We start from the raw sequence: 13750 nt of genomic DNA, 5'->3' as shown, positions 1-13750 counted from the left end.
TGGGTAAGAATGATCTCAACTGCTAATCTTCCTGCTTCTGCTTCCCAAGTGCTGGGATTATAGGACTGCGCACCGTACTCACCCATGGTTCTTGGTGTTGTATTACTACTCCTGGACCATATCGTTATGTTAGTAAAATACAGCGATATACATTGTTCTCTTGATACTGCCATGTTAGAAGCTATTTATTGCATTATGTTCCCTCTAATTCAAATTCTGAAGTCCTTACTCCGGTGCCTCAGAATGTAACTCATTTGAAGACTTTAGCTTGAAAATACTCTATGTGTTTGAGTGAATGCCACATGTGCAGACACCATAAAAGGATACCGGATAACCTTAGATAAAACTAGAATTTCAGGTGGTTGTAAACCACCTAAGATGGGTGCTGGGAACCAAACTCAAGGCAACAAGTGCTCTTAACCACTGAGTCATGCCTCCAGCCCTAAAGATTCTTTTTTTTTTTTTTTCTTTTCCTTTTTGGTTGTGATAGAATCCCAAACTTTCTGTATCTGAAGACAATGAGCTTCTGCTCTTCAGATCTCTCTCCTGAGTGCTTAGACTCAAGTATGAGCCATCGCCTCTTGTCCCAGGTTTTCAGTGAGTTAAAATGAGCATGGTAGGATCGACTATGATTGGTGATTGAATAAAGACACAGAGATTTGGACATCATAAAATCAGGAGAACACTCCTGTGGCACAGAGACAGTCAAGGTCAAACTGAGAAACTAGGGCTGGATCCTTCCCTAGTGGTCCTCAAAAGGAGCAACCTCTGCTAGTTGTTTCAGAACTGAGAGTTGGTTAAATTTCTACTATTTAAGAGACCTGTTGTGGGGGCTGGAGAGATGCTCAGTGGCTAAGAGCACTGACTGTTCTTTCAGAGGTCCTGAGTTCAAATCCTAGCAATTACATGATGGTTCACAACCATCTGTAATGAGATCTGATGCCCTCTTCTGGTGTGTCTGAAGACAGCTACAGTGTACTTATAGATAATAGTAAATATTAAAACAAAGAAATGACGTTTTTAAAAAGAGACCTGTTGTGTAGCTGTCGCAGCAGCCACTGAAATGTAGACAAAGTACCATACCACAAAGCCTTCACGCCCATTCCCAACTGTATGGTAATACTTGAGTGTTCTCAGTTCGTAGGTAGACTGTTGTCAGAAGTTGGAGCATGACTTTGTAGTTCTCTAACTGAGGAGGAAATACCAAGGGCTCTGGTAACAGGTGCATAGATGAAGACTTAACGCCAACTGGATATAAAGAGTACGAGGTGCCTGCATCTTACTGTCTCACACCTTCCTGGCCTCCCCCATTACATCACATCCTTCAACTCAAATAGAGTCTTTAAAAAAGAATTCACTGGATGTGGTGTTTTGTGCCTGCCATCCCTGCAGCTGAGGCGCTGAGGCAGGACAGTTTGAAACCAGCTTGAGCTATAGGATGAAAGCAGGTCTCAGTGCAGTTATAGCTGTTAGTAACTCCAGTCCCAGGGGATCTGATGCCCTCTCCTCAGGCCTCCATGCACTCACACACCTGGTGTGTTTACAAACAGGCAAACACCCACATAAGTTATGAAAAACACCTCCACCTCCACCACCACACATCCATACCCTGTGTCCTACTTCTGTAGTCAATACCTGTAGCCTACTTCATACAAGGTTGTCTTGGGTTTAAAGAAGGCAAGACAGTGAGCTCTTGTAGTGGGTTTCTTCAGTACCTTGTTTCCTTCCAGTCATGAACTTGGAGCACAGGCAGGAAACTGAGTAGCAGTCACTGAAGTGGTAACTGTGGCTGGCATGCGACTGAAAGCACCAGCACCAAGTGTTACATACTGGAAAGTGAGTGCAGTGCCGCCAGAAAACTTGTCAAAAGTAGTTCAGCCCGGCCGTTTTTAACATTAAAAAAGAATTTATTTTACATAAACATTATGTAAAGATAACAGTCAGGTAGTCTCGTGGACTGGAAGGTGACTGATTAATTCCCTCTCATTCCCAAACCTCATCAAGCAGTCACTACATTTATGAGGCAAGTCAGCTGAATGCTTGAAATCTAGATGAATTTTAAGATCTTCAATTTGTCCTGTTGAATATTCACAATACTGGCATAAATAAATCCCTTCAGACAGATGTGAATTTAGATGCTTGCAATATTCCAACATGCTGGAAAAGCCCTTCCCACAGTCATCACAAACATGAGGGAATATTTTAGTATGCTCGATAGCCACGTGTCTGTTGACATTTGTGTGAAGTCTGCTCCGAAAGCCACATACTTGACACACGAAGAAATTTTTGCATTTGTCAAAGGTGATCTTGCTTAAAAGGCTGCACTGCCCATGGCCACCACTGCCGCACTTGTCACTCAGCTCGATCAGTCTGCGAGCGTGCTCATTGACGACATGGCTGTGCAAGTCCTCAGGGTCACCTGTCTCATGCTCACAGAACTGGCACAGGTATTGCTCATCGCGGCTGTGCTCCTGGAAGTGCAGGTAGAGCTCACTGCTTGAGGAGAACTGCACATCACACTGCTCACACCAGTAGAGGTGGTCACTGAAGTGGGTGTCTGCAATGTGCTGGCTGAGGTTCTCAAAGATCACTGTCTTATAGTCACAGTACTTACAGATGTAGGGATCTTCTTCATGAAGTTTGGCGTGCTCAATAAGAAGCATATTGGTAGAGAAGCTCTCCTTACACACCCGACACACATTCGAGTCAGTGCGCTTGTGCTTCAGGATGACATGCTGCTTTAGGTCGGAAAAATACTTACTGTTGAATTCACAAAGTTCACATTTGTAGAGGCCACTGCTGTTGGCTCTCAGTAATGGCCACTTCTGTTGGGCGGTCACATTTGAAGCTTGGCTCTTGTCAAGTATTTTACAGAGTTTAGCTGGTGGTTCTTCATCAGTCTGGTCCAGGAGGCTCTCAGAGGAATTGTTCTCTGCCTCTATATCATAATCTTCAGAAATCGCATGAACTTCCACAGCAATCGGGACATCTTCCGAGGTGTGAACCTCTATAGGGCTCTCCTCGTGGGTATGCTGATGCCCTGACTCAGGGGAGCCACACTCTTCATCACAAATTTCAACATCAGCAGGCTTTTCTGAAACACAGAAAACCCACAGTTATAGTACTGTCCTATATAAGCCCCATTAGAAACAACCACTCCATCAGAGCCAGTTGTCCCAGTGCTGTCACACTGTACTAATAAAGCCCCATTAGAAAGTCTTCTCACTATTGTAGCACTGCACTAAGTCTGTCTCATTAGAAACAATCCTATGAAAGGAAGTTACAGTGTACTGCTTTTAGCTGATCTGAACAAAACATGCAGAATGCTCTTATGAGACTGACGCACTACCTACTGCGCTAACGAGGCACCCTGCAGAATGCTCTTAAAGAGTTCCGCTAACCTGTGGAAAAGACAGTGTGCTCTAGAATCCTAAGCACAGGGCTGGGAACCAGGCAGCTCTGACTCCTGCTTCTGGCCTTGGTTCCATCTGTAAATTTGGGCAAGTCATTTGCTGTCTCAGGATCAGAATCATCATCTGTAAGAAGAATTTGGAAAAATATTTTATATCAAAGCATTAAGCATCATAAAATACTAATTTTAACAGCAATAGAAACTAACAACTTAGACTTAGCCTTGTAGGACTTTTATTATAGATCCCTAAAGATACTGAGAATATGCCAGAATAGCCAACCCACTGTCTTTGTTGATCTGCTACTTTCACTGGAGCACGCTCTGAACGTCCTAAGGAAGAGTAAGCTATTGAGTGAGGGGTTGGGGATTTAGCTCAGTGGTAGAGCGCTTGCCTAGCGTGGGTTTGGTCCTCAGCTCTGGGGAAAAAAAAAAGATATTGAGTAAGATTAGTCTCATTCTCTCCAAGTTAGCACAGAAACTGAAATAAGGGTCAAGAGAGAAACTGGACCGCAATATGTGTGTTTTAATAGACTTTGTTTTTAAAAGAACAGTTTTAGGGGAAAAATTTGTGAAAATAGGATAAAGTGTTCCTAATACAACACAAGCATTTCCCTGCTATTAATGAAATAATATAAATATAAGGCACTTGTTGCAATTAATAACTGACTACTGGTGCCGATACATTTTAGTAATGGAAGCCCACACTTCATCCAGACGTACTTGGTTTTTACTCAGTGACTTTTTGGATCCCACATTACATTTAGTCATGTCTCTCTAGGTAACTGGAAGCTAACTGTTCTAAGGACTACTTTATAAACATTTTGTAATGCCCTATTAATGACATTCTTTTCATGATTACTCATGTAATTATGAGTCCATGGGCAGTACTAGGGCAAAACCCTAGGGTACACACTATTGAGCTCCCCTCCACTCACCTGGCTAATGTAACATTTTGGTTCTGTACTGTCCTTTCCTACCCTACTCCCTGGAAGCACTATGAAGCCCACACTAAGAAGTGGAGCGTGGGTTCCATCTCCTTAAGGAAGGAACACTGATATAAATAAATGGGAATTCTTTTGAATTTTCCCCTTCTATCCCTATTTATTCACAAAATCATTTATAGCAGTTCAGATTCATGTTTTCTCAAATTACTTCAGTTCTGGCTATTGGGAGCTTTCACTTTGTTTTCAGTGCTGGGGTGGGAGCCAAGGCCTCATGTGTGGTAGACAAGCAATCTGTCAACTGAACTCCGCCGAGGCCCTCAAGAGCACCTACAGTTGGCTCTTATGCTCCTTTAGTTCATCCATACTGTGTGTGTCATTTTTGCTTTTCAATATTTCCCTATTTTCCAGCACCACAAGATACTCCAAACACATCTTGTCTATTTCCTCCCCAGCTCTAGAACCAGCCATGTATGTCTATAGGACCCTTAGTTCCTTGGAATTATAAACCAAGATCTGGACATAAAATGTGCTCACTACTACGGTTACTTTTTTTTTTTTTTTCTTTTTTTTCGGAGCTGGGGACCGAACCCAGGCCCTTGTGCTTGCTAGGCAAGCATTCTACCGCTAAGCTAAATCCCCAACCCCTACTATGGTTACTTCTTTTAGGTCTCAACTAAAAAAGCAAACCAGTTCTATGAACTCTCACAGGTATAAGATGTAGGTCTGTGAGCATGCCTATATGTGAGCATGCCTGGGTATGAGCATGTCTGTGTGTGAGCATGCAAGTTAGTACTGTGCCAGACATGGGCTCACACTTATGACTGAGTCACAGATGGGGAGTAACAGTGGGAGCACCTTCTTTTTTTTTTTTTTTTTAAAGATTTATTCATTTATTATATATAAGTACACCATAGCTGTCTTCAGATACACCAGAAGAGGGCATCGGATCTCTTTACAGATGGTTGTGAGCCACCATGTGGTTGCTGGGAATTGAACTCATGACCTCTGGAAGAGCAGTCGGGTGCTCTTAACCGCTGAGCCATCTCTCCAGCCCGTGGGAGCACCTTCTTATCACTTACCAGTGCTCTTAAAAAAGAGCAGGCCAAGACTGAGAAACACCAAGTAGCTGCTTTCCATCCTTCCCCTCCATCAGCATTCCAGGCTGAGAGAAGTGGACAAGGCACTTCCTAACACTTGACTACCAATACTCCAACTCCAGATCACTTGGGTTTATATCAACTCTTAGCCAACTAAAAAGGACTTGAGTTTGCTTAAAAAGGGAAATTACTAATTTGATTTTAAAAAGCTTAATTTTTTTACATTATAACAAAATGTTTGCCTGTCTTGAAACCATAAACTCACATTCAAACTACCTTTTCAGATAGTTCCCAAGGGAAAATACACACAGACAGTTTCTGTTTCTTTTTTTATTTTTTCTGTAGTACTACAGAGGAGTCAGGTCTTGCACGATAGGCAGAAACTTACCCACACAGAGGCATCCCTAGGTCCTGTAAAAGCAAGTTACAGAGTATTCTGGGAAATAGGAGACATACCTTTGTTGTCAAAATATTTTAAGTCTGGCTGTCTCATAGAGCAAACACTGTAACAATGATCAGAAAAAATTCCACTGACTCCATCTGCAATTCTGCTTATTCCAGAAGAATCTGAATGTAAAACAAAATGAAGACAATTCTCAGCACAGGAGACTGATGCATATCTCATGATGTGATACACGAGCTTGCCAATCTTTTGTCTACTTCTTTTTTTAAAGATGGGACGCAATGCCTTGCACATGCCAGGCAAACCCTCCACCCTGACCTATATCCCTAACCCATATTTCATGATTTTAATGAGTTTCAGTAGGAAAAATACAGCAAATTCTTCAGCTTCATACCTCAGACCAAACACTAGCATTTGGCTTTGGAAGAGCTGATTAGACTTAACAGAGCCAAGTGGTGCTGCACGCCTCCAGGGTCAGCACTGCAGAGGCTAAGGTGGATCAGGAGTGAGACCAGTCTGGGCCATACAAGATCTTAACTCTAAAATGAATCTAAATAATATTAAGAACAAAAACTTTATTTATTTTTAGAAACAAAAACAGTGGCTAGAAAGAGCTCAGATACTCTGTTGTAGAAGTCTTGGGTTCAGTTTACAACACCACATGCTAGCTGACAACTGTTAACTCCAATTCCAGAGAAGCTGACATCTTTTACCTCCACAGGCAAAGGTTTGTGATACACGTACATTTATGTAGGCAGAACACTCACACACATAAAAATATACCTTTAAAAGCTTTTAAAACACAAGGAAACATTTGCCTTGTAGTTCAAATCGTATAAAGTATACATATGTAATATTGTGCTAATATTTAAAATAGTGAATTAACTACCATGGCCAACCAAGAAGGCATGCCACACAGTGCCAAGAAAGCATAATACATGAGAACTAGTCTTGAGAGCAGAGGCGGGGGGGCTTGTGAAGAGCAGCATCCCAAAGCCAGGACAGACAAGGCTCACTATCCTCAGAGGGTGCATGGGCATGGGACAAGCTAATGGGTATGTGTGAAATGGTCCTGGCTGTCCTGAAACTTGCTCTGTAGACCAGGCCAGCCTCCAGAGACCAGCATGCCTCCCCCCCACCCCCCCCACACACACTGCTGGGATTAAAGGCATGAACCACCTGCTGCACCACCACCACCACCACCACCACCAAGCCTCTATTTGTCACCTAACCTCCCTCCCTCTTTTTTTGAGATTGAGTTTCCTGTAGCCTAAGCTGGCCTCACTCGATCTTGCCTGCCTACCCTTGTCAAGTGGTGGGATTAGATGTGAACCCAGGGCTTCATGTATGCTAGGCAAGCACTCTATCCATGGAGCTACCTCCCCAGCCCAGAGCTCTTTTCTATATTAACACAGGAGAGCCAACTCAATTATAGATTATACAAAGTGAAAACTGAGGTAGAGAGATGGCTCAGTGACTAAGAGCACTTATTACTCTACAGAAAACCTGGGTTCAGTTGTAGCATCCAACTGATGGTTCACAACCATCTGTAACTATAGTTCCAGGGAATCTAACACCCACTGTTGACCTCCCTAGATACCAGGCATGCACATACAGATGCAAATAAACACACACATAAAGTTCACAGTTCCAACAATAGTGTGTAAGATACAGCTTCTTTTCCTCAATGCAAAATATTTCCTGTTGAAGTTACTGCTGCACCTTAAGTACAAATTATGACTCTGACAGGCAAAATCCAATTCTACCACACGAGGGATAAGCTTGGAAATCTAGTTTTCAGTATTTCAGTCCTCAGAGGTAGGCTGAGTAGAGTGTAAAGGTGTAAAGCGTCCCTGTAGCACTCCACCCGTATGATAATGAATATGCAGAGGATGTAGTCTGGGTTCTCATACCAGGAAATGGTCTAGACTTACCATTTAAAAATGGATGGGAATAATAAGAAGCCACTACTCTTTCAGTAATTCAATTATAGACTAACCTGAATATCGAGAAGGGTGTAAAGTCTTCCTTTTTCTCTTTTTAGGATATTCACTCATATCTTTTCAATCTAAAAACAGAAAAACATTTAACGGGCATCCACCATGCCACTACAGAAAGCACTATGCCCCCAAACAAGCCTAGACAAAGCAAACATACACCTTTTAGTCCCAGAACTCGGGAGGCCCAGAAAGGCAGAGTTCAAGGCTTGCCTGGTCTACATAAGTAGTTTCAGGCCAGCCATGGTTACAAAATGAGACCCTGTCAGACACGTACAAATAACCCATTATGCATATAGGCATACACTTTCTACAGATTTCAACCTAAAGATGGATGTTTCTCCTTAAAAATAAACTTGTGAATCTATATCAACATAATGGCTTCCAGGAAAAAAAAAAGTGTTACACAGAATCTTAGAACATAAATAATTTTCAAGAAAGAAGAATCTTATGAGGTCACATTCAACATTCTACTGAGAGTGTAGCAACTCCAACAACTAAGGTCCCATGAGCCACTGGAAAATTTACTAATTAGTTTGGCTGTATTCCACTTACTTGGTATAACTCTCAATACTGCTGTGAGAAAAATGAACTACAGGCAGGTTTCCACGAATGGCAAGAAGTGCCTACAAGTAAGAGACAAGCAGTCAGATAAGCACAGCGTCACTGCGTGCCTTCCACGCATTAAATTAGCAACAGAGAGAACTCAGGCATATCCCTTACGCTTTCTAAACGACTTTATACACATAAAATATGTAAATATCCACTCATACATACAAGTTCCTATTTCTCTGAAACAAATGTACCTTTATAGTCACAGCTATATCTTGATACCAAAACCACAGAAGAAATCTGTATTAGTTTATGCAAGCATTAAAAAAAAAAATCACAAATGGCTGGTCAAGGTGGCACACACCTTTACTCCCAGCAACTGGGAGGCTGATGAACGGAGATCTCTGTGAGGTTGAGGCCAACCTGGTCTACATAGTTAAGCTTCAGGTCAGTGCTACAAAGAGAGACTTTGTCTAAATCAGATAAATATTACATATAAACACACACACATATCAAGAAAAAAGTACAAATATAGACTCATGCACCTAAAACTGTGCAAGTTTTTACACATCAGTGCTGATTTACTGAATATCAGTTACATACAGATAGTATATCTTCATTCACTCAGAACTTGCTAGTTCTGTTGGTTACACCTTGTTATAAATTAGTAAACTGCGACGTAACAGAGTCAGGCCAGCTGGATATTTAGTACATGTGGTAGGGTTAGATTTGACCAGAAGTCTAACCAATTTTAAAGTACATGTTTCTCAATTTATTGTAGTTTTAGAAATAAGAATAGATATAATGACCCATTGATCTCAAATTAATAAATTAAAGCTCTCCCCTCAGCTTAGCATCTGTCTGTGCTGCAGAGAGCAGGAGGGAACACCGTAATCTGCCTTTACCTCGAGTCTTGCTTTTTAGTTTCTTGAGACAGGGTCTACCTACCAGTCTAGCCCTGAACCCTATTGTGACACTGTCCTAGCCTCCTGAGTTTTTAGGTTACAGGCACCCCAGGCAAATATAAGATAAATATCTCGTTCTAGTGGAAACCTCTCTGAGGGGCATTTGCCACTTCTGTATGTCACATGTCCACACACTTATTAAGCCCATTCTTATTGCTTATGTCATATTCCCAACAATCCAGGGAGGAACACAAAAGGGCTCCCTTATCAAACTCACCTCATTCTAAGCAAGGAAGAGACCAACGCCAATAAAGTCCATTGCAACATAGACCGAACCAAAGGCCCAAGAGTACATGTCTTCGGACTTCTGGCATCAGGTAACTAAGTATGCATGTGTGAACCCTCACTGTTCCATACTGCCACCAGCAAGTCCATCTTGCTTCAGGTTCTTAAGCACGAATAGGAGAGGGGAGGTGATCATCTGAAAATTTGACAGGCAGACTCTTATAGAAATGTTAGATACACAGACAAAATGCCTCATCCAACACCATAAACAGCATTCTTTTGGAAACAGCATTTCTTATAGCCCATATCCTATTACATTCTAATATCAGGGAGAACACAACTGTCATGAGAATATTTCAGGTTGTACAGAACATAAGGAAACCAAGTATGGTATTACAAGTACTTAAAACTGCAATTTGGATTCGGCTTGTCAAATGAAGAAGGTGGAGGGGAGTAACTTTTCAGGGCTGAACGTCACCAATGCTTCATTAAGACCACTTACAACCAAGACCTGTCAACCAGCCTGCACATAAGCAAAGAGTGTCGGATTTGTGTATGCACAAGTGCTTTCATAAAGACATCCGGGTGTAATACATGCAAATGCCACAGTACAGGAGTGATGTGAGTCCTGGGGACTGAACTCAGGTCCTCAGACTTGGCAGCAGGTACCTTACCCACTGTAAAGGGAGCCGGCCATCTTGCCAGCTTGAGAAAGTTGGCTTCTTAATGAAATGATGTAAAAGCCATATAAACTTGTGCTCACTAGTTATCCTATCAAAAAGATTGTGAACCATCTGAAGCTCATCCCTCCCCAATTATACACAGGTGTCACTGTAGAAAATCAGGACATTTGAAATTATATCACTTAAAATCCATTCACTCAGAAAAAAAGGTGGTGATATAACCATAGTTTATTTAAAAAAATAAAATAAAAAACAGCTTGTGGCACACATCTTCAATCCCAGCACTCAAGAGGCAGAGGCAGGCAGATCTGAGTTCAAGGCCAGCCTGGTCTACCAGGACTGCCAGGGCTATTCAGAGAAAGCCTGTCTCAAAAAAAAGAGTATTGTGGCCCATGCCTTTATTCCCAGCCCTCAGGAGGTAGAGACAGAAGGAGGTCTCTGAGTTCTTGACCAGCCTGGTCTATACAGTATGTTCCTGGCCAGCCAGAAGTATATAAAAGAATAAATGGATGGGACGTAGTCATGTGCTAATTCTGATTTTATATTTGGTGTTAGGCAGTTTTTTGTTTGTTTGTTTGTTAAAAGCACACACCACTACTGGCTTGCTCTCCATTTTTTTTTTTGAGAAAACATGGAAGAAAGAAGGAAAAAAAATGTATCTCATTTTAAAAAGGCCCAACCCCATTCTCAGGCAAAGGGCAGTCATCTTCCATATAGTAACAGCAAGAAGAGCACAGTGGCTCACAGCTGACATCCCCAGCAGTCAGAAGGCTGACTCGAGATTACACAGAAAGACTCTTGTGTCCTAAAAATCAAAAAAAGCACATGGCCCACACATAGGCATCTTGGTACCTGGAATCTTCCAAACACTTAATAGTGCTTCCCAGAGACAAACCTTTTCAAAGGTTTCTCATGCAACTTCAGATGGCTTTACACAATGCCAAGATACATGTGTGTGTGTGTGTGTGTGTGTGTGGTCTGGAGGAGTTAGAGGAGATCATGAACCTACTCCAACTGGGTACTCTCTCCAGTGCCCAGCACCGAATTTTTTGAGACTGGGTCGCTGCGTTTTTAAGACATTTATAACTTTATTTTTCACATCCATAAAAATAACTATTTTCAGGGCCGGTGTGATAGCTCGGAAGGTGCTCACTGCTAAGCCTGACGCCCTGAGTGCCATCACCGGAACCCACATGGTGGGAAGAACAGACTCTTTGAAAGTTGTCCTCTGACCTCTGCAGTTGCGCCATGCCACACGTGCTCATGCATACACGCAATAAGCACGTAAAATTCTCAAACATAAAGAGAATTTTCACCTTCTAATTGAAGTCCGGCGTGGTGGCACACGCCTCTTAGCCCAGTCTACTCTAACACGCCTCTTAGCCCAGTCTATGCTACACAAGACCCTGTCACAAATAATAGGAATTGAAGCGGCATTCGAAGAACGCTTGTCCAGTGTGGCCTCTCCTGAGAGTCGCTGTCCGTGAGGACACAGGGCTCAGGCCCCGCTGGACTCCAGCGTCCCCCACGGGAGCGGCCTCCTGCAGGCCGGCATAGGCCTCCCCGCCACGGAGTCCACCCGAGAGGCCGATACACACCGGGCCAGCAGGCCCCGCTCGCCCCGCGGCCCTCGCTTGGCACGCAGGCCCCGGAGGCCGGCCCTCACCTCACGCAGCAGCGCAGCTCCGGAGAGGCCCGCCCGGATGATAGTACGGAGGGGGCTGCCGGGCCACCGCCCGCGCCCTCCCCAGCCTCCTGCGCCCTCCCTTGCCCTGCCCTTCCCTGCCCGCCAGGCCCGGGCCGCACTCACCGGGTCACCCCGCGCATGCGCCACTGCAGGCCGCGAGGGTAAAGACGGGGAAGGAGGGGTCCGGGAACCCTAAGGGTGGGGGCGTGGCCTGAGCAGAAGCGGGCGTGGCTTCGTGTTAGGGGCGGGGCCTGGCAGCCGGACCTAGATTAAGAGAGGCTAGCGGTACAGAGAGGTCTAGCGCCCCCTGCGGACACATTGCCGCCGTGCCACCCTCCCCTCTGAGCTCAGCGCTCTCCTGCACAGCGGTTCCCTGAAAGCCCACAGTGATCAATCAGCAGTGTCTTCAGGATCATTAGTGTTTCACGCATGGTGGTAGTACCGGGCTAGATAAGTCCAGGAACGAGAAAAAACGCGATGTGACTCGAGCTGGGTCCTCAGACCACACCCTGGGTTCATGAAGTCTTGGGAGATTGGAGGTGGTGGAGTTAGAGAAGGGAGGGCTAAAGAAATGGCTTCACCAGTTAAGAGAGTACTACTTTTCTTCCAGAGAAAGCATCCACATGGCGGTTCACAAACGCCTGTACTGTAACTCCAACAAAAGGGATATGATCCCTCCCCAGGCATACACCTCCCCATACCTAAGTACTAAAAAATAAAAAATAAATCCTAAAAGAAGTTCTGGTGGAGAGAACCGAGGCTATCACAAAGGATTGGATTCCGCCATTTAAATCCTTTTCGTCATTAAAACCTTGATCGTCAATGAGGAAAGGATTAAATCAAATGAACATAAATAATTGTGAACGTATTTTTTGAATTATTCCTCGGGCTGGCAGTAGAGTTCTTGTGCTGGTCTGTGCTTGGCAGGGTGATTACTGAGATTTGAGCACTCAACAATAAAAGTAACGGTTCAGAGTACGGCTGTGTGTTTTCTCGCCCCTCCTTCAGTGTTTAGAACGGACTCCAGGGGCTAGAGAGATGGCTCAGCTGTTAAGAAAACTGGCTCCTTTACTAGGAGACCCCGGTTTAATTTCCAACACTCACAATGAGGTTCACATCTACCTTTAAATCCAGTCCTAGGTCACCTGAAGCCTTCTGGTCTCCATGGGTATCAGGAACACAAGTGGTGCACAGACATACATTCTGGCAAAACACTCATACAGATAAAAATAAGAAATATTAAAAAAAAACATTTTAAAATGTAATCCTAGGTCTCCGCTACCTCTAAGGAGGCACTCCACCTTCCCAACCCCTAATCTGGGTGCGAGTTGAAGATGTTTCAGTACAATTAGAAAAAAAAAAAAAAAAAACAAACTTGTGAGTGTTACTCGGTTTTGTAATTTAAGCACCTGGGGTCCAGCTAATTGTAAGTGAACAGCTAAATCGAGTCGGGGTACCTTATTTCCAAGATCACCTGCAAAGTTCCAGCTGCAGTTCGTGTCTCACTCACCCAGCTCCCTGTTCTTGCTGTCAATCACCTGTATTCAGCCGGTCGTCACTGACCCCCGTCACCCACGCCCGGGGAAGTCCAGCTGTGAGATATTGGAGAGACACAGCTTGTTTGCGAGATTCAGTTTGGTGACCTCATAATCTGTAGGCGTTCCTACACAAATAAATATTTAGGCGCACCAGTGTGGCCCAGATACAGTAAGGAAGGATTTGCAGACATTCTTTACTCCTAGTATACCTAGCATCTGGTACGGAATAGGGAATTGAGGCTTGATC

The 13750-nt window shown here is 43.7% G+C and overlaps 1 protein-coding gene across 7 annotated transcripts; it reads right to left on the bottom strand.

The window, feature by feature from the left end:
* Window positions 1–1886: 1886 nt before the first annotated feature.
* Zfp639 (zinc finger protein 639) lies at window positions 1887–12134 on the bottom strand. 7 transcript variants are annotated; one of them, XM_087633653.1, is made up of 8 exons: window positions 12089–12134; window positions 9588–9791; window positions 8770–8859; window positions 8409–8479; window positions 7856–7924; window positions 5910–6020; window positions 3402–3536; window positions 1887–3094 (listed from the first exon to the last, which is right to left on the bottom strand). In XM_087633653.1, exons 5-8 carry the CDS (start codon window positions 7911–7913, stop codon window positions 1941–1943), a joined length of 1458 nt encoding a protein of 485 aa, XP_087489779.1. In that variant the 5' UTR covers window positions 7914–7924; window positions 8409–8479; window positions 8770–8859; window positions 9588–9791; window positions 12089–12134; the 3' UTR covers window positions 1887–1940. The 7 variants fall into 7 exon arrangements, with proteins under 7 accessions (XP_087489779.1, XP_087489778.1, XP_087489771.1 ...); XM_087633652.1 differs by having other exon boundaries at window positions 11945–12113; XM_087633645.1 differs by lacking the exon at window positions 8770–8859.
* Window positions 12135–13750: the final 1616 nt, after the last annotated feature.

The sequence above is a fragment of the Rattus norvegicus genome, chromosome 2 (genome assembly GCF_021556685.1).
Source record: "Rattus norvegicus strain SHRSP/BbbUtx chromosome 2, alternate assembly SHRSP_T2T, whole genome shotgun sequence".
In the NCBI taxonomy this organism is placed as follows: domain Eukaryota; kingdom Metazoa; phylum Chordata; class Mammalia; order Rodentia; family Muridae; genus Rattus; species Rattus norvegicus.
The sequence above is the reverse complement of the archived record's forward strand: the minus strand, read 5'-3'. Positions and strand labels throughout refer to the sequence as shown.